Source organism: Cyprinus carpio, chromosome B13, assembly GCF_018340385.1.
Source record: "Cyprinus carpio isolate SPL01 chromosome B13, ASM1834038v1, whole genome shotgun sequence".
NCBI classification, from domain to species: domain Eukaryota; kingdom Metazoa; phylum Chordata; class Actinopteri; order Cypriniformes; family Cyprinidae; genus Cyprinus; species Cyprinus carpio.
The window spans coordinates 1,628,591-1,656,391 of record NC_056609.1 but is presented as its reverse complement, the minus strand read 5'-3'; the positions used below and the strand labels follow the sequence as shown (position 1 = coordinate 1,656,391).

General features: G+C 38.7%; 2 protein-coding genes across 4 annotated transcripts; one reads left to right on the top strand and one right to left on the bottom strand.

Moving 5' to 3' along the window:
- The first annotated feature begins 353 nt into the window (after positions 1-353).
- LOC109062214 (prosaposin) lies at positions 354-11,223 on the top strand. 3 transcript variants are annotated; one of them, XM_019079294.2, is made up of 15 exons: positions 354-526; positions 3,644-3,777; positions 3,864-3,938; positions 4,017-4,142; positions 4,940-5,128; positions 5,240-5,383; positions 5,493-5,549; positions 6,529-6,534; positions 7,498-7,650; positions 7,936-8,028; positions 8,449-8,626; positions 8,711-8,874; positions 10,073-10,153; positions 10,244-10,351; positions 10,467-11,223. In XM_019079294.2, exons 1-15 carry the CDS (start codon positions 496-498, stop codon positions 10,500-10,502), a joined length of 1,575 nt encoding a protein of 524 aa, XP_018934839.1. In that variant the 5' UTR covers positions 354-495; the 3' UTR covers positions 10,503-11,223. The 3 variants fall into 3 exon arrangements, with proteins under 3 accessions (XP_018934839.1, XP_042592152.1, XP_018934841.1); XM_042736218.1 differs by lacking the exon at positions 6,529-6,534 and adding an exon at positions 6,077-6,082; XM_019079296.2 differs by lacking the exon at positions 6,529-6,534.
- On the bottom strand, positions 10,980-27,142 carry LOC109062166 (broad substrate specificity ATP-binding cassette transporter ABCG2-like). Its single transcript, XM_042736217.1, has 16 exons — positions 26,875-27,142; positions 20,867-21,057; positions 20,305-20,364; positions 17,942-18,059; positions 17,146-17,301; positions 16,818-16,975; positions 15,602-15,753; positions 15,410-15,502; positions 14,713-14,888; positions 14,460-14,611; positions 14,106-14,195; positions 13,903-14,027; positions 13,402-13,556; positions 12,545-12,634; positions 12,415-12,467; positions 10,980-12,299 (listed from the first exon to the last, which is right to left on the bottom strand). The coding sequence occupies exons 1-16, from the start codon at positions 26,875-26,877 to the stop codon at positions 12,152-12,154; spliced, it is 1,920 nt and encodes a 639-aa protein (XP_042592151.1). The 5' UTR covers positions 26,878-27,142; the 3' UTR covers positions 10,980-12,151.
- Between the last annotated feature and the right edge of the window lie 659 nt (positions 27,143-27,801).

Sequence of the window (27,801 nt, the reverse complement as noted above, 5' to 3'; positions counted from 1 at the left end):
TTTTTGAAACAGGAACAAAAAATATTTGTTTATATATATATATATATATATATATATATATATATATATATATATATATATATTTGTATAATTGGACTTTTGACTTCAAACTCTATATCTATTATAGTTAGGGTTATATATATATATATATATATATATATATATATATATATATATATATATATATATATATATATATATATATATATATATAAAGGAAGACATAAAGACATCAATAACTATGTAAAACTCCAAAATACAACAAAAAATGCAAAGGTCAAACGATAAGAGCTTTGATTGCACTGTTTCGACCCACATAGAGAGAGACGCCTCGGTCGCGCGCATGCGCAGCGGTCAGCTGACAGTGAGCTCATCAGCATAAAGCGTCATCACGGGACCGGGCGAGTCACTGCAGCACAACACCTCCACCGATCGACACAGACAAGATTAAAAACACGACACTGCGGTTCGAGAGAAGCCTTTGCTCGAGTCACGATGCTTCTCACGCTGCTTCTGATCTCCACGGGTAATGTTTCTTGAGCTTCGCATTATTTCTGGTGTTTCGTTATGAGAAGTGTGTCACGGCTGCAGTTAATGGCGGAGGAAGTGTTTGGTAAACATGTCATGCAGGTTACTGAGAGACAGGCCTGCTGACATGGAAATTTTATCTTTAAATACACACCTTAACATGTTATTTATTTTAGGTTTCTTGAGCAAAATATAGCTTGCTTGTGTATTGATTGTGATAATCTGTCGCGTTGACGCGTTGTGCTAACTGGCTAACGTTACGTTAACTGTAAAAACAAAAAACCAACAACGCCCATATGTCGTCACTTATAACTTTTTTTTTTTTTTTTTGGTAACAATTTCTTTAATGATTTGAGTTGTTTTTAGCCGGTCTTATTTGTTTTCGTTCACATGCATGTGTTTGTAGCGCATATGTTTTTGACTGATCTAACCTGACGGAAGTATATTTTAAGAGTTATCAGAATCATTTGTATGAAAAAGTTGGGTTAATTGATTACTTATTATAGTTCGTAATGTATTTCTTAAACTCAAATTTCATTTGAATTTAATGCGAATCGTTTCCGCGTCATGACGCATCAGTTTTCACGTAACCTTCATTTCGTGCTGATCGATGTAAATTTAGATGATTTAATCAACTCTATCTCTTTCTCTGATAGAATTGACTGAATGTTGACGCGGTGACCGAGATCTGTTTTGTTTTTTCTTTTCTTTTTCTCTTTTCTTTTGCCTGGCGTCTGATCAGTTGTATGAGTAATTTGTTACCAGGTTGCTCAGTGCTTCAAAATAACGCCTCCTCGTGTTTGCAGGGATCAGATAGGTTGCTACATTTGTAGTTTCCACGTCGTCTTCTGTGTTTCTCTGAAGATTTTTTTGCTCATGAAGGCATAGAGGAGGCCTTCATACGCTGGTCTATATGTGAGGTCAATCTCGCGGCCTCTGGCTTGTGAAAAATGGTTTATTAATAAACCCACACATGCCTCTCAACCATAGTGCCTCACTTCCCCTTGACCTGCAGTTTTTTTGAGTAATTGCAAAAGTGGAAGCTGGGAAACTGTAGTTTGGTCTATTGGCCAGTTAGACCCCGTGCATGACTTGGCACGTTTAGTGCTGTAGAGTTATTTTGAGTATGTGATTTTGTTTGCTCATGACACATCGCTGGAATCGTTTCCGCATTTTCATCACAATAATTTTTGTTTACTGAATAGCTTTAGCTTTTTGCAGTTCGCTTAAATCCAGTGGAATCCTTTGAACCAGTGCAATTTAAAAACTCATTCTCAGTTAATGAGTGCATGCACAAAAACATAAGAGAATTAGAAAAATGTTTAGTGTAGTTACTGTCATTTCTTTACAAGCTTTTGCAAGTTCCCATTCCCGTGTTAATTAGCCTGTTTTCTGTCTAGCAGCAGTTGTTATTGTCTTGTTCTGCTCTTGTATTTAGCAGAAGTGCTGGTAAAATGTAAGTGTTTTATTGTTTGAAGGATCAAAACAGTCTCGTAACTAAGACGGTGATCATGCAAAGTAAATGACCCACCTTTACAGCTAGTTAAGGACCATAGGTTTATGGCGTAGAGTTTTGCCATAATCTTTAATGTCTGCACTTTGTTTCTCACTTTATGCTTTTATTTAGGTGGTGTCTGCTTTGGATTTGACACTTGATATGGAGTAACAAAACAGAAGTGAAAGCCTGCTGGTTTAACAGAAGGTTGTGTTTTCATTGGTAGTAGAGTTCTTTGTTTTGTCAGCTTATGTGTTAAGAGTTTAGTCCTTCAGGGATGTTTTGAAAGTTTAGTCATGGCACAGTAATTTTTTTTTTTTGACTCACTGGTGGAAAACAAATCCATATCACTGAGTCATAATTCTTTACAGTAAAACTCAGTGTCAGGGAGTTGATAAAATGCACTTGCTCTTTGGCTTCTGGGTTTTGTGTCAACTTGTCTTTTGTGCAGTCAGATGCGAAGGCTGATGCTGAGCTGGTGGAAACAGACACCGGCTGGATCAAAAGACTTTTTGAGCTTGTAGTTCTTGTCAGTGTTTGTCACAAGTCAGATGATATTGCCTACAAATTTTGGAATGCCTTGCAGATTTTTTTTGATTCAGCAGGAGGAATGATTCTTCAAAAATGTATATCTGATTAAAACTGCCAGCCTGCACTCTTAAAAATAAAGGTGCTTAACGATGCCATAGAACCTTTTTGTCTAAATGGTTCCATTTTAGAGCCTTTAACATCTGAAGAACCGTTCTGTTTCACAAAAGGTTCTTTGTGGCGAAAGAAGGTTCTTCAGATTATAAAAAGGTAAGAAAGAGATGAATCTTTAAAGAACCTTTGACTGAATGGTTCTTCTATGGCATCACTGTGAAGAACCTTTTAAAAGCACATAAAAGTGTTTATGAAACTGTAATCTCTTATCAGCTCTAGGCAAGAACTCACTCAAGAAATCTACAGGGACAGACTGTGAGCCTGTTTATTGCAGGATTGACTGTTCAATTCGTGGGTAGTTTTAATTTAGAATTCTAATTTAAGCATTGTACTTGGTGAAATCAGTATTAACTGGCTCTTGGTGGGTTGTGGGACTTTCCACACATTACACGCACTGGCAGGTTCTTAAAAAAAATCCCTCTTCATATCCATTTTCAGTCTATAAAGCAAAGCAGCTTTGCTCTGCGTCTCAATAACAGTTCTGTGTGGAAAGTCTGATTGTGAAACGCTGAAGTATTTTGTTTTCGTGGTTTGGCAGCTATAATGATTTGCTTCTCAAATCTAACTTTTGATTAGAATTCAATGGGAAGCTTGCACAATCTCATTTATCATGCCTCTTCTACAGTGGTTGTCGGTTTTGATCATGAATGGCAGAAAAGACACTTCAGTAACCTGTTATTGGTCACCCGGTTGTAAAAAAAATTTAAAGATTGTAAATGCTGAGTAGATGGTGCTTTCTTCAGTGGATGCAATGCAAATGGAATACAGTAAACAGTAATGTTACTTTTTTTGCTTAAAAAGAATTATCTGTGAATTATCACATCTTATCAGATAAGAAATGAGGTACTGCTGTGTAATTGCTGACTTGACTGGGCTGTTTTATACACACCTAATCTATTTTCTCTTGTTTCTTGCTAGCCGTTGCGAGTCCCCTGTTGGGTACGGAGCAGTGTGCCCGCGGTCCCCCCTACTGGTGCCAGAACGTCAAGACCGCTTCCCTTTGTGGTGCCGTCCAACACTGCCAACAGAATGTGTGGAGCAAGCCTCAGATGGTGCGCTGACCTGATTCTCAGAAGTGCTTTTGTATGCCAGCGCATAATTAATGAGCTCGAAGTGTATAAAACCTCCTTTCTTGCAGAAATCTGTGCCATGTGATCTGTGCAAAGAGGTGTTGATGGTGGTGGAGCAGCTTTTGAAGGACAATGCCACAGAGGTATGATGACATGATAGCACTAGAGTTTTGAGTACTTTTTATGGGAGGACAAAGTCCAATTTCTTATGTCAAATCTAGAGCGAACTCCTTGAATACATGGAGAAGGCCTGTCAGCTGATCCCTGACGAGGGCCTGGCTGACCAGTGTAAGGAGATTGTTGACAACTACTTCCCCATTCTCATGGGCATCATCGAAGGAGAACTGGTGAGCTGGACACTTCCATCTCTTTCCTTTTAGCTAATTCAGTAGTATAATTCCCCTTTTAGTTGGTGGTAGTTTGTGATTTGAAAACGGTGTTGAACACCCACCACGTACCAAACACAAGCTCTTTTGGAGCAGAAAGGCAAACATGCTGTTTAAAACTTAATGAACAGTCTGCATGGTTCCAATCCAAAACTAATTAAATTGTGTATGTGTATATGTGTGTAATTTTACGGTTTAAAAAAAAATTGTTTTTAATGAATCATAAATACGAATGTACTTATGAATGTATTTGATGCTGACAATTAAAAAATGACAAATAACAGTCATGGCATGACTGTTACTCTAACTATAGAGTGATACAGTAGAGAATATTCATTGCTTCCCACCAACTAGTGGATTTTTAGCAATTTGTGCTTTTCTAAAAAGCCACAAATCAGTGACATTCAAACATGCTGGCGGAAAAATTTATCAAACCACAATTTAGAGAAGTTACTCTTACCATCAAAGTCATGAAATTATCTTAGTGGGTAAAATCTGAAACCAGGGTCTTTAATTTTTATTACTCCAACTAAATGCTTTGGTCTGACTAGACTGGTCTAGTACCACTAAGATGGTTAGCTATCCACAAAGCAGCCTTTGTGTAATAGGCTCTTCCTGCCCAGAGACCCTCATCTGTCATTCACAGCATCAGCCAGTCGTCTTTTAAAGAACTGAAGCAAGGGGAAATGTATTCAGCTGCTGATCCTATTGGTTTATATAATGCTTTACAATGCTTCTGTGTTCCCATCATCCCGCAGGATGACCCCGGTGTGGTGTGCAGTGCTATGGGTCTGTGTGTGTCCCAGCAGGCAGCTCTGGCTAAAGCTCAGCTCATGTCCAACGAGATCCCTAAGGTGGACCTGAACCAGCGTGTCAGCCCCTTCCTGCTCAACATCCCTCAGCTGCTCTACCCCCAAGAGAATACCAAGAAGGAGACCCCCAAACAGGTGACGCTGTCACTCCTGTATGTTTTAATGGGGGTGGGGGGTGTTTCTGATTAAAATATGCATAATTAATCCCATCCTGTATGTTTGATCGGTGTTCTCTTCTGACTGCAGACTGGTGGAGATGTGTGCCAGGACTGTGTTACGTTCATCTCTGACACTCAGGAGGAAGCCAAAACCAATTCCTCATTTATCAACACTCTACTCATGCAGGTGGAGAGCCAGTGTGATCTGCTGGGACCTGGCATGTCTGATATGGTGAGAACATGAGTTTACTAGAGTTGTGTGCTCAAAGTAGAGATGCCATGATTTGTGCATTGCACATGTGGGACAATTTTGATGGTCTTACCTCTCATTTCTTCAACAGTGCAAGGAGTACATCAGCCAATATGGACCACTGGTCTTTCAACAGCTTATGTCTATGGTAAGTGATTTTTGCATCTTTTTTAATGTTGTCTATGTGTCTGCATTTCAGCGGTTTCATTCTTCCATCCTCCATTACCAAAATGGGTGCTTAAGTTCCTCTTCTCGTGGCACACCACAGTGAGTTTTAAAGGGGTCATCAAATGTTTAACGTACTATATAATGTTCTGTAATTTCCCGAACTCAAAACCTCCTTCCTAGTGTAAAAAGTGAATTTAAACTTGAGAATGAAGTTTAGCAATGTGAGTTTGATGTTCAGAAATGTGGTCTGCCCTGTCACTGAGGAGGAAGTAGAGTGCGTGTGTATATTCACTCTCACGCTCACTCTCACCCCCCCGGTTCTACCATTTGAAATAAGTGACATGCAAATAAGTCAAACGCTCTGCTGTTCCTGGCTTTGTGGAGCACCTGCTGACTCTGAAGGAGCCTAGTATTTTAAATGAGAGGCTGAAGCTTTTCTAACAGGGTGCCTGATCATTTCTGTTTGAACTGCACATCTGGTGCAGATACTAGGCGCACGTATTGAAGGATAAGGTGGTTAAAAACTGTTGGGTTAGTGTTCAAGTCCACAACTCCTGAGTAAATGTGCAGCTCAGCAATGTATCTCATTTCACATGCACAGAGGAGGTTTGTATTAAAGACAGCAACAAAAACATCCTGTTTAAAGGGTCAGCGAGAGGGTGGAATTGATATGTGACTGCTGCATAAATGACTAACATCTATGAGTAGACCTTAGGGGGAAAAATATTAAAATATGACCCCTTTAATGTGGAGAGCTTGTTGCAGATTTTGTCAGTCAAGTGAACAAAGCTGCTTTTGTTTCCTTTCCTTGTAAAGACACTCTGCCTGCCATCTTAATCCACAACTCTAATCACTTGTTTTCTCTCTCCTTTTTATTTTATTTTTTTTTTTTATACCCACCTTCATTTTCTTTCTCTTTCTTTCCCTCCTCTTGTGGTTTTGTTTGCTCTGGTCTTCAGGAGCAGGTAGGTTTTTTTTCTGAGCTGCTAGTCTCATCCTAGCTTGTGCCTTTTCATCTGTCATGTGGCTAATCACCTGTGCTGTTTTCTAATCCAACACCGACCGTTGCTAATCTGTGCTGTTGTTAGACTAGCCACTCACGCACTCTTAAAATAGCCCTAACCCTGAGGATTTCATGTTTTGCGTAGATCTAGTACCAGACCAATCATCCATTATAATGACCTCCATCCAAAAAATACTGAGTAGGGTCGGAACTATGTACGGACTCTTCTTTGGTTACTGGTTTCATTCAACAACAAAATAACGAAGTATTCTGAAGAGAGTTCAGCTCATTCAACATCCAAGAACACACAAAGACATTGCAGCAGGTATAAGCTGCTATGGCTACTTAACTTAAAGTTACCTCAGTTTTTTTTTTTTTTATACTCATTAGCAAACTTGTTGCGACTGTCATATAACCAGCTTTCTAGAATTCCCCCAACCAAATGTCCATGCTATTTTGGTTCGGTCTACATTCTTCCCCAGACAGGTAGAATTCCATTGACAGTGTTTCCTGAATTACATTCAGTGGCAAGTGTAAAAAAAAAATATAGGACCTTTCCATTGTGTTCACTTGCTGCTCTCACAGAACTAAAACATTTTGTGACCGGAGTGTTTGTATTACAGACGCATTGCTCTTGAGTGTTACACTGGATGAATTGGTCTTTTAATTGAACCACTAGCTTTTGCCATTCATCATATCATACTTGCACATCTTGTGCTTTCATGCATGGCAGGGATCAGATTGGCAGGGTGGTGATGGATGCTGTGGGCATGAGGTAGAGCAGCATCATGGGTAATTGGTTAGTCAGAGAGGTGTGATGCAATGGATGCTGCATGGAGTGCATGCCTAATATTCCACTCATCCTGCCTTTATCTTGTGTAACTGGTGCATATTACTCACTGAATGTCTTGCAATCCCTCTGCAGCAAGCCAAGGACATCTGCTCTCGTGCTGGATTCTGCTCCACTCAGAATAAATCTGTTCGCATGGAGAAGCTGATGCCTGCCAAATCAATCCCTGCTGTCAAGATGTTCCCTGCAACCAAGCTTGAAACACCGGTCAAAAGCAAGCCTGCTGAGGTATAAAAGCATATAGCGTCTGTTTTCATTTAAATCTGTGTATTTTGGACTTTTGAGCATTTAAAACGGCTTTATGTGACACTTTGTGTTTACCTGTCACTGGTTCATTTAAGAGAAAATAAAGAAATGGAAACCTTACTTTCAACCTCTGCTTTGACAATGTAAATTAATTTAATGACTCTAAAATGTGGTCGGCTGTTAAATGGCATTCAAATTAAGCTTTAGTTGGGAAATTGTGTAAAAATGCAAGATGTTTCCTTGATGCATGTGCTTCTGTTTTGATAGACTCTGGTGCGAGTACGTGACTCTCCTCAGTGTGCCATCTGTGAGTTTGTGATGAAGGAAATTGAGGACAAGGTTCAGGATCACACGTCTGAGGTTAGAAGCCACATGTAAAAGAATTGATTCTCCATTGATTGTCAGTAAAAACTGTAAGGACCAGTCTGATCGGAATCTGTTGAAATGTGTGGATTTTCATCAACAATTAGATGTAAATATTGATTAATTGAAGCCAGTGAGACAAACACAGCAGCAGCTGGGAGTGATGGAATAATGTCTTCTCCATTCAGTGAAGAGAAAGTAGATGCAGATGAAAGCAGAATGCATGCATTCTGGTGTTTCCAGGCAGCAAAGAATAGCTTGCATTGCATTTTCTCTTTTAGTTGTGATGCGATTCACTTGAACTCTATTAATTAGATGAGCTATGTTTTTTCGTCCTCAGATTTTTCTGGAGAACTTGATATGAATTTGCACCTATGTAAATGTCCCCTGTTAAAAGTGTGCTGACTGGTTTTTCAGGAAGAGATTGTGCAGGCTGTGGAGACAATCTGCGACATTTTGCCCTCCACACTCACACCTCAGTGCAAGGACCTGATTGAGACCTACGGCCAGGCCATCATTGAACTGCTTGTTCAGGAGGCCGATCCCAAAACAATCTGCACTTTCCTCGCTCTCTGCAATGGGGTCAGCCATGTCTGTAAGTGCTGATAACACTTGGTTTCAGTATAATGTTCCTCTTTTTCTAGATGTGAGATGCATTTTTAATGCTTTATTCTTGCAGCTGTAATGGACAAGCAGCGATTTGAGGCAGGTGGCTTCTGTGACGTGTGTAAGATGGCAGTGCGTTATGTGGACGGGATCCTGGAGCAGAACGCCACTCAGGCGGAGATTGAGGATGCTGTGCTGAAGGTCTGCAACTTCTTGCCTGACGCTGTCAGAGATGAGGTAGGTCACGCTTTGAGTAAAGGACACCCATCTTATAACCATACTTCATTTTTAATACATCCACCAACAGAACAAATACAATATTTATTTTAAATTGTCAGCAAACATTCTACTGTGCATTTGTCCAGCAACATGCAGAGATTTTTCTTTGGTAACAAATTTGGGTCATTTAAATATGCATTTAGGAACAAAACATGCATCCACCAGACTTGTAATGAGGCAAAATATTTGGTTAAAGGGATAGTACACCCAAAAATGAAAATTCAGTCATTAATTAGTCTCCCTCATCTTGATCCAAATCTGCAAGACCTTCATCTTCAGAACACAAATTAAGATATTTTTGATAATTCGAGAGCTCTCTGATCCTCCATAGACAGCAATGTAACGGACACGTTCAAGGCCCAGAAAGGTAGTAAGGACATCGTCAAAATAGTCCATGTGATATCAGTGGTTCAAATGTAACTCTCTGAAGGTACGAGAATACTTTGTGCGCAAAGAAAACCAAAATCATGACTTTATTCAACGATTACTTCTGTTCTGGGTTAGTTTGCACCATTATCAAGAGTTCCACGATGTTTGTGTGGTGTTCCTGACGTAGAACGCACTGCGCCTTGTTTATGAGCAGAGGAATGCACACACACGTCGTGGTACTCTCCTTAATTGTGTCTACGGTGATGCGGAGAAGAATTGTTGAATAAAGTCTGTTTTTTTTTGTTTTCTCTGCGCACAAAGTATTCTCATAGCTTCATTAATTTCGGTTGAACCCGATGTCACATGGACTATTTTAATTATGTGCTTATGTTTCTGGGCCTTGAACGTGGTGGTGGTGGTTACGTTGCTCTCTATGGAGGGTCAGAAAGCTCTCAAGTTTCTTCAAAAATATCTTGATTTGTGTTCCAAAGATGAACGAATGTCTTATGAATTTGGAACAACGTGAAGGTGAGTGAGTAATAACAATTTAAATTTTTGGGTGAACTTTCCCTTTAAATGTTTGCTAAATTGTGTAGCCCTATTTATACATTTACATTGCAGAAAATATTTCCTTTTTCCTCCCACATCATGCAACACTACATCAATCAATCTCAAGTTTACGGTTTGAATCCTAGAAATGGACTTAATCTGACAGCTCCATTCCTGTAGGAAATGATGTAGCTGAATAGGTGTGTGTGTCGGTCTAAGCGTGTTCTCCTTCCTGCAGTGTAACCAGCTCATTGAGCAGTACGAGCCTCTGCTGGTGCAGCTGCTGCTCCAGACGCTGGATCCTGACTTTGTCTGCATGGTAAGATTTACCCTACACTCTCCAGCTCCAATCATGTGATCAAATGATGATCTCTGACTGAGTTTGTTGGGGGGGTGTTTGTGTGTACAGAAGCTGGGAGCATGTCCCGAGGCAGTGCAGAGGCTGCTGGGATTGGAGCAGTGCAGCTGGGGACCAGCATACTGGTGTAAGAACGTGGAGACCGCTTCTCGCTGTAACGTGAGTATTGTCTTTCTCCCGTTACAGAACACAGCTTTGTGTTTTGAGTCTGATGCTGTACTGCACATCAAAAACAGGCTGCGATTTAATTGTAGCTTCTGTGTTTGTGTTGTAGGCCTTGGATCACTGCAGGCGTCACGTGTGGAGCTAAAGGATGAGCAGAGCGTTCCACAACAGTCTTAGGAACCTAAAGGAGAACTGCTGTAGAGTTGCTTTTCTGTTTTGAAATCAATATTTGGGTTTTCTTTAAAAAGTGACATTTGAAATTGAACTGTCACAGCTAATTTAACAGCCTTGTTTCAGGGGAAAGAAAGCTTTTACTGTATTTTGAGGGGGCAGGGGTTTGGAGGGAGTTAGGAACAGTAGGTGTAGATATATGGGAAATACTTGCACAAACTTTTTTGCGCTATATTGAGGACTTTTGTTTTTAGAAGTGATATTCTTTTATTTGTACAATGTTGGTTTCTTTAAATATGCACAGAGCATGAGTTTATATGGCAATAGATTGTCTTTATCAGAAGAGGCGGTCTGAGACCCCTGAGAATGAAGATGAAATGCTTTGGATGCTCTAATATCTCTGCCTCCCTCTTTAACTGCAAATGCACCTGCAAGGCCAGTGATTTAATTCTGTTTTTAATGGGTGACATTTTTGGTCCTAATAGAAGTCGATTCTCTTTAACTGTCATTTTGTCTATTAATGATCTTAAGGGGAAGTGATGGTGACATTCTTCATTTGATCCCACTAACTGATGCCCGTCACTGATTGACCTGTCACTGCTACCGAAATGTCCGATTTTATCCTTGTGCTTCACACTGTTCAGTCTGAGCCTTTTTTTTTTTTTATTATTAAAATAAAACCAACTCCAACCCCATGCTCTGTGATTTCAGAAGTTTTTCAAACCCCTTTCTGTCAGTTGATCAGCTCTGGAAGTTAAAACGCCATTTGATTTGTCTATTATTACTTGTGCATAAAACTGTTGCCCTTGTAATTTTCAATGTCTTTCTGGTGACGTACCTGGACTTTTCCAATCATTTAGTTTGCTTAAAACATGCCTCTTTCTTAAGATGCAGTCACATTTACTATTGTTCTGTGAGATTTCTAAATTCAGTAATTTCAAAAGAAATCCTTAAGATCAGAGCCCATATTCACAAAACAATCTCTGACAGATACTATCAGCCAATCACTGTGTGTGTAGTTCGTACGCACGATGACATCATGCATCATATCCTTTTAGCTTAAGACTTCTCTCTATTCCTTAGTAAAAGTTTGTCTCGGCAGCTTTTTGAATAGGTTTAAAGAGAAAACTCTTAGCTAAAAACTTTTACTGCTATTTAGGAGAACTCTTAGTGGTAAGATAAAATGTTTTGTGAACACGGCTTAGGGGTTTTGTGTAAGGATGAAAAAGCCACCCATGAAGATTTGTTTGCTGAATTTGCCACGCTTAGCAAAAAGAAAGGCAGATTTCAGCTCTCTGCTGGAATGCAGCCTCCATATCTCGACGCATAAAACCAGTTTTTGCTGATTATGTTGCACTATGCAAGAAAAGATCTGTTGCTAGTGCCATTGTGATTCCCGTTAACTCTGCAGGAGCAACAACTCTCTAAGAATGATGCAATCACATCAGTCTCCCTTCACTTTGAATGTGTTGCAATGATTCTTTGGCAATAAACACTAAACACAATTTGGCTTTTTTGTTGTTGTTGTGGATTCTGTGACTGACACATTTCTCTGTACATGTGATTTCATGATGCACAGGGTTCAAAATTAAAAAAACATAAGTGACAACTGGTGTCATTCCTTCACTTCCAGCGATTGATCCGACGCAGCTGCACATAAGAAAGAATCAGACACACGCACATAATGCCTGTCAGTGCTACCTGGTTCTGCCAGAAGCCCCAAAGGCTGTAGTCGATCTCTTGATGATCCAGATACATGTCACCTGTCATGCTGTAAGTGAGAGAGAGAGATTGCAGCTGAAACACCTCACATTACCCACATCACCTCCTAGAGACTAAACTCTTAATAATTCTGTTTTCCAGTAGGTGGTGCCACCGAGTCTTACCTGGTGTAGTTACTGGTAAAGACTTGACCTTTTAGCTCGATGATGGCAAGTGCCTGAAGGGAGGCAGTTTGGTTGGATTACTGCTGAAATGCAAATATATACAGAGTTGTAAAATGTTTTATGTTCTTACGTTGTAGCCATATCGGAATATACTGGCCCACTTCAGCCAGGACATCCAGCTCAGCATCGAATTCAGGTTTACTAGGAAACCCCCAAACACCTGAGGAGACACGGGACAGAAAAACCTGAGAATAGATCACGCTAAGTTCCAGAAGTACACCTTCATCCCATTAATTGCAGTTTACTTCCTAATGTCATGTTGGTGCATTTAAAGCAATCATTTTGACCTTTTCAACCTGACATAATGCTTTGCTCATTAGTTTGGTTTGTTTAGTACAACGGCGGCCTGGTGCCACGTTAAAAATAAAAAATGTCTAAGATTACGAGATTAAAGTCTTAATATTGAGTCAATTGCGAGAATAAAGTCAAAAGTACGAGAATAAAGTTGAAATATTTTGAGAATAAAGTCAAAATTATTTTAATATTAATATTATTATTTTAATTAAAATATTTTTGAAGTACATTCTATAGCCTACTGCGGATGCAAATGGCCCAGATTGGGAGCACCAAGAGAAAATTTGGACTTTATTCTTGTAATTTTGACTGTATTCTTAAAATATTACGACTTTAATCTTTTAATTAAAAAAAAAAAATAATATATATATATATATATATATATATATATATATATATATATATATATATATATATATATATATATATTGGCGTGACACTAAAACGACGTTGTAGTTTAGGCATATGCAATCATGCTGTAAAATAATCAGAATTTTGGTACATTTCAAATGTAAAAAAACAAACAAAAAACAAGTGAACCGAACCATTGAGAAAATGCAACAAAGTGCTTGTTTTTTTAGAACAAAGCAAACAATCTACATGTCTGTAAATCTTCTGTTCAGCTGAACTCACCATCATTACCACATAAGGCAGTGCGATGAGGATGTTAGCCATAGCGAAGGAGCCCACACTAGCGCTGACCAGGAAGGCCAAGCTCACCGCTGACAGACTGACCATACTCAGGGTCACACAGTACAGGAAGAACACCTCCACATCAGGCTTCAGGCCTGAGCCACAAATAGAGATGAAGCTCACTGAAACAGTGTAATGTAGTTAAAGCAAAAACCCACAACAAAGGGCTGTAAACAGTCATTAATGTGATTTATGTTTACATGTGTCAACACAATAACAGTGAGCAGCTGCCACCATAATGGCAACACCCAGTGACCCTCCTTCACTATTCCTTCTATTACTCCACTAATCAACTGTGAATGAACACTTCTCTTGCTTCATGCACCATCTTGGATCTTTTCAGTGATCTTTTCAGTGCACTATGGCATTGTGTTTGTGGACAAGGAGGCTTTCTAAAATATCTTCCTGAAAGAAGGATTGTTAAATAGTGACACTACTCACCCATCATGAAGTATGGGATGGCAGAAAAGATGAAGACGGGGAGGATGCGGTTTGGTAGGAGGTCAGCAAACACTTTGGACAGGAAGTAGACAGAGGTGCGGTAGAAACCACTCGAGTTCTCATGGCTGCAGGTGAGAGGAACATGTGGTCTTTATCTAATAGTAATAGCAGGCTGGGAAGCTCATGTTTGGAGGTTGACTCACATGAAGAGCACTCTCTCACTGATGAAGAGCTCCACCGCGGACAGATTGCCAAACACCATGTTAATGACTAGGAAAAAGAAAGCTCCCGTTCTGAAGAGAAGAGAGACAGCAAATGCAATGTTTTTATATTATATATATACAATTTTTCTCAGTAAATATATTTCTAAAGGTGCTGTTGACATGAAATTTTCACCAAATGTCGGTAACAACCCAAATAATAAATACATAAAGAGAGCAAAAAAAAAATTTCTGGGTGAACTAATCCTTTAATTTCCACACCATGAATTTAAACTGAAAACTGTGTCAGAAAGGTAATTTAGGATGTAAGCTGTGGATCTGGCAGCAGGTGCTCACCTGTTCTGTAGAGCCTCTGGTAAAGTGTGTGGGATCTGGTAGTAGATAAGTCCCACTAAAATACCAAAGAAAATGTTGAGGAACAGTTGGGCATAAGACGTCTGAGGATTCCTCAAGATGTTTCTGATGGTGCGGCCACTCACCAACATGAGCTGCAACATGGACACACACTCATCTCCATCTAATGATGTTATTCCTGGTTACCCATCTAATGAGTCAACGTTAGCTTAGCTAAACCATTGCTTCTACATACCTGGTAATAGAAAGGTGTGGCGTACCCAACCCTGTCACCTTTAGTGACCTCAGGGTCAAGCGCATCTGAAATATGAGTGAGTCTGTCTTTTACATTGAGGAAATTAGGGGACTTTCTGTAAATCACCGCCAGAGGGTTATCATTCTCCACCATCTCATCGCTGTTGCTACACTTCTCTACAAACACACAAACACAGATAGTTAACAAGAGTAGTCCAAAAATGTAGTTACCAAAATAAAAAAAAACAAGAAATGTCCATGTAAAGTACCAACAGCTCGACTCAGAATGATGTATTGTATATTCCAGTCCTGGATGTGGATTGGTCAGTTTTGAGGCACAGTCATGCTACAATACAGTCTGCCTCCACTACTACTTATTGGGAAATTCAGTCTTTTATTAAAATTTTTCTCTTGTTTTTTTATGTAGCATAATTCCTGATCCTTCAGAAACCATTCTAATATGCTGATTTACTGCTCAAGAAACATTTCTGATTATCATCAATGTTGAAAACTGTTGTGCTGCTTAATTTTGTGGAACCATTTTTTTTTTCTTTGGTAAATAGAAAATTTCAAAAGAATTTATTTGAAAGAAATCTTTTGTAGCATTAGACATGTCTTTACTGTCACTTTGGATCAATTTAATGTGTCCTTGCTGAAAAAACTTATAAATTTCATTCAAATAATAAAACATTTAGCACCTGATTTATTGTTGTGTATTTGAGGAAGGACTGTTCCATTCGTGACATCCAGGAAGAAGTCTGCCGGGTTGTTGAATGGCTCACACTTGTAACCTGCGACACATTGACACAAGTCTGAGAATCACAGTACACATGCATTGATTTAGCAGATCACTGCTGATCTTCATTTGAATGAAGTATGTCTGTCAGTACCCAAGTCCTCAAAGTAGCTAATGGCTCTGTTGGCGGCCCCTGCGTAGGTGATTTCTCCTTTATTTATGAGTGTGAGGTGGTCAAACTGGCTGAAGATGGAGTAGCGCGGCTGGTGAATGGAGAAGATGACAGTCTTACCCTTTTTGGAGAGCCTGAGTAACAAAATAACAAATAATCAAATCTCAATCTATGCACCTGTCATGATCAAAATAGACAAATACAGGTTGTATGTGACTGTGCTTTATATTTGAAGTGGAATGTGGTTTCTTCTGACAGCTACAGTAAAACAAAAACAAAAAAACCAAAGCGTCAAATGTTATACAGTTTTCTTGGGGGTTAAATACAATTTGAACTCATCATTTACCACACATCATAATTTTGACTCATCTCTCAGTCTGAAGTATAGTAATACGTGTACAATAATAAACTCTCAATGGAAGTCAATGGGAAGAATGCACTAGAAGCATTCAATGAAGCTTTTTATTTATTTATTTTTTTTCCACTTCATACAGTGTTTTAAAAGAATGAACCACAGTACACTTTACACATTTGAGAAAACATATTCTTCAAATGGCTTTAGTTGTCTCAGCATATTAACTCTATAAGCGTATGAAGTTGATACATCAATGAATTATAAATGATACTTTTTATTGCGTAAAAAGCCTTTTAGTATAATTCTGAAAATGCACTGTTCAAGTCACTGTTTACATGTTAAATCAAATATGATACATCAGGCTTTTGAGAAACGTTTATTTGTGCATCTCTCAATAATCATTGTATTGTGTTGCATTATATGATTTGATCATAAAACTAAGCATTTAAATCTCATCTTACTAAGACATTATTAGGAAATATTTAGTGACAAATGGATGTAAATATCAGTTATGCATGTATACTGCTATACTGTCATAAAGATCTTATTGATTTACATTACAGGCTTTCCGAATTTCTCTTTTTGGCCAAATAAATAAGAGGCAATTGCACAAACTTTTTCTTCTTGAAAATGAGCTCCATATTCTCATACTACATGAGCCATAAAAGCCTACTGTATCAAATATGAGACTGTCTAAAGGATCAATAAACTTACGAAAAAGTATTTAGAAATGGATATGTCATGAATTTACAGGGCTGAGATTAAGAACAAAGTGTTTTTTTTTTTAAATGGCACACATTGTTCACAGGAAGTAGATATGTCTGATAAGAGAATGTGTGGTACTTCTGCAGCAGTTCCATGATGGAGTTGGCAGTGTTGGCATCCAGGCCTGTGGTGGGCTCATCCAGGAACAGGAGGGAGGGGGCCGTGATGAGCTCCATCCCGATGCTGCACCTCTTCTTCTCTCCACCAGAAACACCACGCAAAAACATTGTCCCAATCTGAGAGAGAACAAGTTCTGTCAGCTTAAAATTACACATTCCTGCAGTCACATGGTATATACTGACATAGCACCCAACCCTACTGTTGTTCTTTCCCACACACACTGTGAGTATGTTTTGTTCATACCAACACAACAAATCGTTTTCAACATTCCTCTTCAGTGCATTACCTTAGTATCTGCGCAATCATTCAGGCCAAGCTCCTGGATGACGGAGTCGACCCTCATCTGTTTGTCAGCTGAGGAATACTCTTTGCGTGACAAGCGAAGATTGGCAGAGAAGGCCAAGTTCTCTCTTACGGTCAGAGTTCCCATCAGAATGTCATTCTGGAAGGTGAAAGAAAGGAAATAATGCATGATTTCATCATTCATTTTCAATTATCTAGCAATTCTTATTCAATCACTACTATGCAAGATAAAATAATACATACTACTATTAAAAAATTTGGGGTCAGTAAAATTGTTTTTGTTTAAAATAAATTATTTATACTAATTGTATTCAGCAAGGATGTATTAAAATGATTAAAAGTAACAGTAAAGACATTCATCAGATTATTTCAAATAAATGCTGTTGATCTTCAAATAAATGCTGAACTTTCCATTCATCACGGTATCTAAAAAAAATAAACCGTTTCAACAATGATAATAATCAGAAATGTTTCTTGAGCAGCAAATCAGCAAATTAGAATGATTTCTAAAGGATCATGTGACACTGAAGACTGAAAATTAATTAATCAGGAATAAATTACATTTTAAAATATATTCAATTAGAAAACATTTATTTGAAATTGTAATAATTTCACAAAATTATTGTTTTTGCTGTATTTGTTTGAATAAATGCAGCCTTGGTGAGCATCAGACAGTTCTTTTAAAAACATTAAATCTTACCAAACCTTTGTACAGTAGTCTATATATCAGTTTTTTTGTAATGTCTTTTGTAGGGCCAAAGAGAGTGTTGTCACCCCACCTGAACTACATAAGCAGAGCAGAGTCTGAGGTCAGAGGTCACAATGGTGTTGTCAACTAGAACCTGGCCTGATTTTAATCCCCTAGGATCTTTCCGTCCTGCAATGACATCCAGAAGCCTGAAGACAGACACACTGTAATTAATACACTAATATATACTAATATAATATACTTAATTAAAAAGGTAGGTTTTTCCAAAAAAAAAAAAAAAAAAAAAACACCCCACCCAAAAACAAAAATTGTGTCATGATTTATTAAATTTTGTGTCGTTAAAAACCAGAATGACTTTCTTGCCATTCTGCGGAATACAAAAGGAGATATTTTGAAGAACGCTGGGCACCAAACAACTTTGGGCCCCATTGACTTCCATTGTAGTTGAACAGTGACATAAGGGTGAGTAAATGACGACAATTTAATTTTTGCCTGAACTATCCAATTAATAGATGACTAAAAAGTGCATGAATTATACAGATATAGAAAAAGTAACAAACATCTGGAGATGGTCCTCACAGCAGAACACAAGATCCAGGGGGCATGGTTGTATCCAGATCCAACTCCTCCCACCTTACAAATACTTAAACTTACCCATCTCCACCCCCTGATCCCAAGACCCACCAATCTTCACCACTAAACTCACCCATCTCCATCCACCCCTAAACCTACCTGACACCACCCCCTGATCCCAAAACCCACCCATCTCCATCCACCCCTAAACCTACCTGTCTCCACCCCGATCCAAAAACCCACCCATCTCCACCCCCTGATCCCTAAACCCACCCATCTCCAGCCCCTGATCCAAAAACCCACCCATCTCCATCCCCCCCTAAACCTACCTGTCTCCACCGCGATCCCAAAACCCACCCATCTCCCCAGCTAAACCCACCCATCTCCATCCACCCCTAAACCTACCTGTCTCCACCCCGATCCAAAAACCCACCCATCTCCAGCCCCTGATCCAAAAACCCACCCATCTCCATCCACCACTAAACCTACCTGTCTCCATCCCCTGATCCCATCTCCATCCCCCCCTAAACCTACCTGTCTCCACCACGATCCCAAAACCCACCCATCTCCATCGACCACTAAACCCACCCATCTCCATCCACCCCTAAACCTCCCCGATCTTAAAACCTAGCCATCTCCACCCTGATCCCAAAACCCACCCATCTCCACCCCCTGATCCCTAAACCCATCCATCTCCATCCACTCCTAAACCCACCCATCTCCACCCCAAGCCCACCTATCTCATCCCCCTAGATGTGGATCCAACCACGCCCCCTGGATCTTGTGTTCTGCACAAGAGGCAACCTCCCGCTCTCTCTTGTGAAGCCAACAAGGAAGTGACTTAAACTGTAATTCATCAACTGGCCGCTAGATGCTGGCTGCAAAAGGGAGTCAATCCCATAGACTCCCCATATTAAAATGCCCAACTTTACAGCAGAAAAAACATGTTTACAGCCTAGTCCAAAAAATGATTTTGGTCTATATGGCTAATTTTGCCCTTCATGAAAACTGTGAGGGGGGTGAATTTAATTTAAACTCATCCATTTAAATTATATTAAGCCTTAAAGTTCTGCATAATTAAGGGCGTGGCCACTTGAGTGACAGGTGGATTGCCACTGCTGACACTGCCGTTGAGCTAGGTGGACGTGGCTTCAGCAAACAGCTCCCACGTCTTTGCCCATTTTCGATTATCCGGGAGTGACTTGCTGCCAAGATGGCGACGGCCGGCTCCTCCTACTTTTGGCTTTAAAAACAGTCTTCGGAAACCTATGGTTGACGTCACGGACACTACATCCATGTTTTTATACAGTCTATGGTTCTGCAGTGAGCGGATACAGAACATCAAACAGACAATGCTAACTATCCTAACATCTCATTTATGAGCCTAATCACTTAAGCAGTGACAAAAAAATAAATAAAAATAAGTCCAATATTTTGCTTGAAACGTGTGCTTATGATGTTGTTAGGACCCACTTTATCCACCTTATTTTTAAACGCAGAAGTAGGCCGTTTTCTGTCAATGTGCAAGACTTCCAGTTTATTAGCCGCTGCAGGGAAATAATAAGAATAACAACATGCAGTAAACGGTAAAACGGTTTGCACTTCAAACCAGCGTGTTCATAATTAAGATAATACATTAAAATAAAATGCTAAGACACCAGTTTGAAATATCAAGCTGCAAAAGAGCTGTTTTGTACAACTAATATTAGCTGAAAGTGGATGAGAAGTTCACGGAAGCAAGACACCAATGGCTGCTCCCACATTTACGAAAACAAATAAGGTGGATATTAAGGGTTAGATATTTTTAGTGCCCAAATACTATTAAAACGAATCAACAGAAATAAATGAAAATGCGCTTACGATGTCTTCCCACTTCCAGTAGGGCCCATAATCGCATTCATTCCTGGGTTCATGATGCCACTGCAACAGATGGAAAAGAACACATCACTTTCTGGACTGCTTTCAACTACACAAGAAGTTCTTTGAATTGCGAGCAGCTCTTTGCGCAACGGTGTATCACTGATTCTTCTTCATACACTGCTTATATTAACTGTGCAAGAAAACACTTAACCCTGAATTAAAACTGCTCAGTAATATGAGTTTTTCACTACTTAGAGAGCAGGGTGGCTGATATAATGCAGCTGTATCTTGCATTTAAGAAATTGAGTCTTTCAGAACCCCCTTTTTGCCTGTGTCTACTGTCCTTATTCCTGCACCCCTCAAAATACAGACGGGCGGGCTGGGACATGTCAGATCTAATAATTAATTAGTCAGCTTAGATCGCATTAAAACAATCTAAAACTACACTACCAGTCAAATGTTTGACTGAGTTTATGTTTTTCCAACAGGTTTATGCTTGCATGCTTATTGAAGGAGTAAGTGTGTCCAAATGTTTGAGTAACAGAACACGTCAAAGCATTACCTGACATCTTTGAGTATGTCCTTTTCAACCCACTGCATACTAAACATTCCTAATCGTTCCTTGATGCTGTAGCGGAGATTATGGAAGGTGAGAGTGGGGCCCGGAGTCTGGAAACATGGCATTGTCTCCTCTTTGTCTGTGGACGGCTGTGCGTTCAGAACCACCTCATCCAGCATTATGCCTTCCTCTGTCTGCAGGAGATGCACACCAATTTAAACCAACACAATTACTTTTCATTTGCACCACTCATAACATGTTAAGTGCTTTAAAAATAGAAACATGGAACTTGTATTTTATAAACCAATGTCAAACAATTATCTGGAGTAAATGACTACTGAAGGAGAAAGTGTTCAATGCAGTAAATGATTTACAACAATGCAGTAAATGATAATGTTAATGATGCATTTCTGTTATGTGTGTAAGATGCACAGCAAACGTAGACAACATAAATATACATTTACTTTTTTTTGGTCATTTTTTGTTTGTATCTCTGAAAAATTAGCATAGTATTTAGCCTATAGAAAAATAAATATCATAATATGTTTGTCACATCAACTTCATTAATAATATAATTGTACTATCTAAATAATGACAAGAAAATGCCCAGGATACCTAACATAACATATATTTGCATTGTCCAAATACCCACACTTGCGGTCTTTGCACTTGACTACTTATGAAGTATTTCTTGTATTTGGCCCAAATGTTCAAGTGAGGATGAAGACCACAAGTTTTTTTTGTTTTTTTTTGCTTTGAACAATAACATAGAAAGGCATACATTACTGGGAAATTTACAAATAATGACTGAAATCACACACAATTTTTGTTCACACCTCTGTACATCATAAAACAAAATAAATGTAAAATAAAATAAATTAACAACACTGAAGAAAAATAAATAAAAATAAATATAAAGAAAAAAGTAGGGGAGTAAGAGGTTTTCACATTAAGAAACCAAAGTCCTCTAATGAACTATACAAAAATCTTGCTTTGGGACTTTTCATTCCTTTTAACATCTCCAAATACATTACAATTTTCCTCTTAAAAAAAACTAATCGTGGTGGAGTTTTGAAAAATTTACATTTATGAATGTAAAACTTCAGCAAAAGCAACAAATTATTACATAGTCTTTCTTTTTATCCTTAAATGACAAACCAAACTTAATTTCCCATGAGAGGATCAGTCTACAGGTAATCTTTGGTGTATCCAACAGAATGCATCATTCCAGAATGTTTGTACCAAATTACACTGAAAAAAAGAGGTGTTTCCATCTCCAAATTGCATAATTGGCATACATTAGAGTCCCCAACATTAAATCTTACTCTTAAAAATTCTTTTGCAGGATAAATATGATTCATAATTTTAAAATGCACCTCTTTACATTTAGGGTTGACAGAAATGTAAGAAAATTAGTTCTAATTTCAGACACCCTTTTCCTATCATAATGACAAAATATATAAGATTTCTTTACTGGTCCTGGAAAACAACGCTGTAATAGACAATTCCTCAAAAATCTGTTAGAACATTTTTTTATCAGCAAAGTTAACATTTTCTATCATAAGATCAGGTATTTTGGGAATTATGATTGAATATTTTACTTGTTCCTTAACTAATTTAAATATTCTGCAATGGTATATTCTTAATTATTTTATCCTACATTTTAGAGGAGCAACTTACATTATATTTATCACAAATATCATCATAGCTCAATATATTCCCTAAGTTGTCCATAACGTGTGTAAGTGACCATATGCCTTTCTTCCACCACTCATCGATAAACATAGATTTTCTATTCACCAAAATACACCTGTTATTCCAGATAGACATGTTATGTGGGCTAAAATTATGTTTAAAAATCAGTTTCCAATATAATAATACTTGTTGACTTAAAGTAGAAAGTTTTATGGGGAGTTTAGACAATTCAAAATCACATTGTAATAAAAAACTACAAACCCGATTCCAAATAAGTTGGGACTCTGTACAAATTGTGAATGAAAAACAATGCAATGATGTGGAAGTTTCAAATTTCAATATTTTATTCAGAATACAACATAGATGACATATCAAATGTTTAAACTGAGAAAATGTATCATTTTAAGGGAAAAATAAGTTGATTTTAAATTTCATGGCATCAACACATCTCAAAAAAGTTGGGACAAGGCCACGTTTACCACTGTGTGGCATCCCCTCCTCTTTATAACAGTCTGCAAACGTCTGGGGACTGAGGAGACAAGTAGCTCAAGTTTAGGAATAGGAATGTTGTCCCATTCTTGTCTAATACAGGCTTCTAGTTGCTCAACTGTCTTAGGTCTTCTTTGTCATCTTCCTCTTTATGATGCGCCAAATATTTTCTATGGGTTAAAGATCTGGACTGCAGGCTGGCCATTTCAGTACCCGGATCCTTCTTCTACGCAGCCATGATGTTGTAATTGATGCAGTATGTGGTGTGGCATTGTCATGTTGGAAAATGCAAGGTCTTCCCTGAAAGAGACGACGTCTGGATGGGAGCATATGTTGTTCTAGAACTTGGATATAACTTTCAGCATTGATGGTGCCTTTCCAGATGTGTAAGCTGCCCATGCCACACGCACTCATGCAACCCCACACCATCAGAGATGCAGGCTTCTGAACTGAGCGCTGATAACAACTTGGGTTGTCCTTGTCCTCTTTAGTCCGGATGACATGGCGTCCCAGTTTTCCAAAAAAGAACTTCAAATTTTGATTCGTCTGACCACTGAACAGTTTTCCACTTTGCCACAGTCCATTTTAAATGAGCCTTGGCCCAGAGAAAATGCCTGCGCTTCTGGATCATGTTTAGATATGGCTTCTTTTTTCACCTATAGAGCTTTAGCCGGCAACGGCGAATGGCACGGTGGATTGTGTTCACCGACAATGTTTTCTGGAAGTATTCCTAAGCCCGTGTTGTGATTTCCATTACAGTAGCATTCCTGTATGTGATGCACTGCCGTCTAAGGGCCCGAAGATCACGGGCATCCAGTATGTTATTCCGGCCTTGACCCTTACGCACAGAGATTGTTCCAGATTCTCTGTATCTTTGGATGATATTATGCACTGTAGATGATGATAACTTCAAACTCTTTGCAATTTTTCTCTGAGAAAATCCTTTCTGATATTGCTCCACCACAGCATTGCCGCAGCATTGGGGGAATTGGTGATCCTCTGCCCATCTTGACTTCTGAGAGACACTGCCACTCTGAGAGGCTCTTTTTATACCCAATCATGTTGCCAATTGACCTAATAAGTTGCAAATTGGTCCTCCAGCTGTTCCTTATATGTACATTCAACATTTCAGGCCTCTTATTGCTACCTGTCCCAACTTTTTTGGAATGTGTAGCTCTCATGAAATCCAAAATGAGCCAATATTTGGCATTACATTTCAAAATGTCTCACTTTCAGCATTTGATATGTTATCTATATTCTGTTGTGAATAAAATATAAGTTTATGAGATTTGTAAATTATTCCATTACTTTTTTACTCACAATTTGTACAGTGTCCCAACTTTTTTGGAATTGGGTTTTTCGTCATTTTTTGAATATAGCTGTAGGAATCTCGAACCAAAATGAAGATTAATTATTCATGAAAGACTGTAACCACTTAAGTTTGATGACTCCATTCATAATATCAAAGTCAATTGTTTCAAGACCACCCTCTTCATAATCTTCAATCATATCACTTTTCCGTATATAATGACTTCTCATTTTCCATATGAAATCAAAATTTAACTTATTTATTGCCTTTATCTATTTTGCAGGTGCTGCTAAGGAAAAACATGGAAATATGAATCTAGAAAGACTTTCTACTTTCGGTAATAGGTTTCTACCAAAGATCATTAGGTTTCTCTGTAACCAATCGTTTATTGTTAATCTACATTCTTCTAGATTTTTATCAATATTTAAGTTTTCTAAATTATCTGTTTTCTTAGATAACCAAATCCCTAAGTATTTAATTTCATTTGTTACTGGGATATTGTACAATGATATACGAGGGTGATCATGGACTCAGTTCCAAGTGCTTTGATCGCCTCTAGTATAGCCGAATTTGAACACTTCATTTTCTTCACTCTCTGCCGGCTTTTAGGATTTTTCTCCTTTCTGGGGTTTACATGGTGTGGGTGGGTCAGAGTCAGTACCTCGTTCCCTTTTGCTTGAACTTAGGGTTATGTCCATAGCGTAACAATGTTCCTCCACAACAATCATGATTTCAACAGCTTGGGGTATGTTTAATTTACAAAATCAGCAGGTGAAGATGGTATATAACTTGTCAAACTGAACAATCTCGGGATTGAATGTGAGAGCACGTAACAAATATGACTTCTCCGAGCACCATCTTGCCGGAAGTGACGAAGACCACCAGCGTGTGTACAATTATTCACTACCTGATGGGACACACTTTATAGTGTTGTAAATATAAAAGTGTTTACAGACCTTTAATTTTCAATACTTTGCATTTTAAAATAAACTTCTAAATGTCTGTTCAGTAGTCCCTATAACAGATGACACAATTTAATTTATGGCGCTTCTAATTAAGCGATAAAAAAGCAGTTGCAAATGACGTACATAATAAATATACTCACCTTTGCACCAATAAAACGTGTAGCACTTTGGTTTACCACCAAATTATGTGTAATATATCATTATTATTAATATTTAACTTTCACTGGAAAGGTTACTGTGACCTCTCGCGATCTTGGCAAAAAGTCTCGCGATTTATTTCCAGAACACGATGCAAGATGGGACACACTCAGCCTTGAATACCGCTCCGGGGCGTCTTTGAGATAGTGTGGATCTAGTGTGTGTTAAGGGCACAGCGCTTCAGAGTTTTTAAAACCTGGGACAGTCGCACGCACGCGCTCTCAAGTGTCCAAGACCGCAAGTGTGGGTATTTGGACAAGGTGATTTTTTTGTGTGTGTGTGTGTGTTTTTTCTTTCTCTAATACTGATGCTTGCGCTGTTGTTGTTATCCTACAAAGATGATGTCACTTCCTGTAGTAGGAACTTGGCGGCTCATTTATTTAGATTAGGTTTTATAGTTTAGTATGCTTAAGCAGGGGCGTCGGACTGGGGGTAAAACCAGTACTGATTACCAGGGCCCCAAAGGAAGAGAGGGCCCTTGAAAAGTATATATTTTATTTTACCTGAAAATTTTCATGGGGGGGGGGGGGAGGCATGGGGGCCCATCAGGACTGCCTATGCATAGGGCCCGGGATCTTGTGCAACGCCCGTGTTTACTACAGAACTGTTATCCGCAGATTAACATCACAGCTACTGCGCAACAACGCGAAACCCACAAGACAGTCGACTCTTTTCAGAGAATCATCATACAACATGAATACTGCAGTCAGATTCTCGAACGAATCTTATGTGTCGGTTCTTTAATCAAAAGCAAAATGATTCTTAAATCAAATGACTCTCAAGAGTCGGTTATTTGTAATGCATCAAAAAAGTTTTTCGTATAAACCCACATTTAACATTCGTTACAGCCTTTCTAAAATTGCGGAGCTCTAAACTACGGAGCAAAGAAGAACTATGAAATATTAACATGTCAGTTTGGCCCTGGTTTGGTTTTAGGCTGGTTTCACTTTCCTGTTAGGTCAATCCTGCCATTATATGCTTTATAACAATTAGACGGACAATCTGGTTTTCGAGAGAGTAGCGTTATCTAAACATACATATCAGGAAAAATAAAACTGATGACGTTAAAAAAAAGCACGTGTTCCGGTGTCACGTAAATCGCCAACAGACAACTTTTTACTAGAAGAAAATTTCACATGATTTGTAATTTATAATTATGTTGTTCGTAGTAAAAACTAACTAATAGTCATAAACAGGGCACCTAGTTAAAATCGCAAATCGTGTGTAGGGCAAAGTACACTGCAGACAGAACTTGAGATAAAACTCAGCGACTTAAGTAAACAACTGGGAAATGCTGTGGACTAAGTACTGTCTCTTCTTAATAAAAAAATATTAAAGGATATGTGTTTACGTACCATGTTTTTGAGGAGATGTGCTCCGGTGGGATACTTTGGTCTACCTTCGGTGGTCCTGAATGCGTTGTTTAGTTTGTATGGGTGGGTGGGCTTTAACTCACACTAACACGAGCATCACAAAGACGACACACACACTGATGATAAACTGTGTAGCTCCTCCTCACTTCTGCATTCTGCACAACACAGCTTGTCGAGCTCACAGAACTGCTGCAGGATATGCAGACAGGTGCAGCTGCATCTGAAGATTGTTTCTTCATTAGTGATGGGTCGTTCTTGGAATGAATCTTTAATATGACTCGGGAACGATGAGTTGACTCAGCGAGAGGATTCGTTCATTTCCCCTTTTAAAATTCGCATTCCAGGGGCTAAATATCCCCTTATTTACGTCATGAAAAACAACCCTCGCAACAGTGTTAAAGTAGCCCAATTCTGTGAGAAAACCGCGGACTTGGCAGCACGCGCAACACATGATTAATTCACCTCCTGAGTCTTCGGCTTCGAGTTGTTCGTTCTTTTGTCACAGAATGGACTCAGAAATTAGTTAATAATTCCCAGCCTTCCTTACAAACAAGCGCGTAGTTAGTTTCTTTACTCTTACAGTTATGTAAATTTTATTTGAGCTTTATAGCTTTTTATTTATTACAAATCATAATGAATGCGGTATCTGTATGATGGGGAAAATCACTTTGATAATTCCTAAATATAACAACATTACAAGATATTGATCCGGTAAGCGTGACAAAATAAGTAACGACTCGAACCCGAAAACTCGGGAGGAGAGCTAATCGATTATCTTTCAGGTGAAGACTGCTTTCATTAAACCTTAGGGGATGTGACATGACAATAGAATCAACGACTCGAAGCCTAGGGATGTGAGGTCAACTAGCAGACTGCAGCCAGCTAAGCTTATATATTAATTTTTTTTTT

What these genes read in the sequence shown, in the direction of transcription:
- LOC109062214 (XM_019079294.2), top strand. Translation starts at nt 496, where the DNA reads ATGCTTCTCACGCTGCTTCTGATCTCCACGG. An exon ending in TCAAAAGCAAGCCTGCTGAG is followed by an intron (nt 7,651 to 7,935) that starts GTATAAAAGCAT and finishes CTGTTTTGATAG; the next exon opens with ACTCTGGTGCGAGTACGTGA. An exon ending in CAATGGGGTCAGCCATGTCT is followed by an intron (nt 8,627 to 8,710) that starts GTAAGTGCTGAT and finishes TTATTCTTGCAG; the next exon opens with CTGTAATGGACAAGCAGCGA.
- LOC109062166 (XM_042736217.1), bottom strand. An exon ending in CCACACCTTTCTATTACCAG is followed by an intron (nt 14,612 to 14,712) that starts GTATGTAGAAGC and finishes TCCATGTTGCAG; the next exon opens with CTCATGTTGGTGAGTGGCCG. An exon ending in TTTACCAGTAACTACACCAG is followed by an intron (nt 12,300 to 12,414) that starts GTAAGACTCGGT and finishes TCTCACTTACAG; the next exon opens with CATGACAGGTGACATGTATC.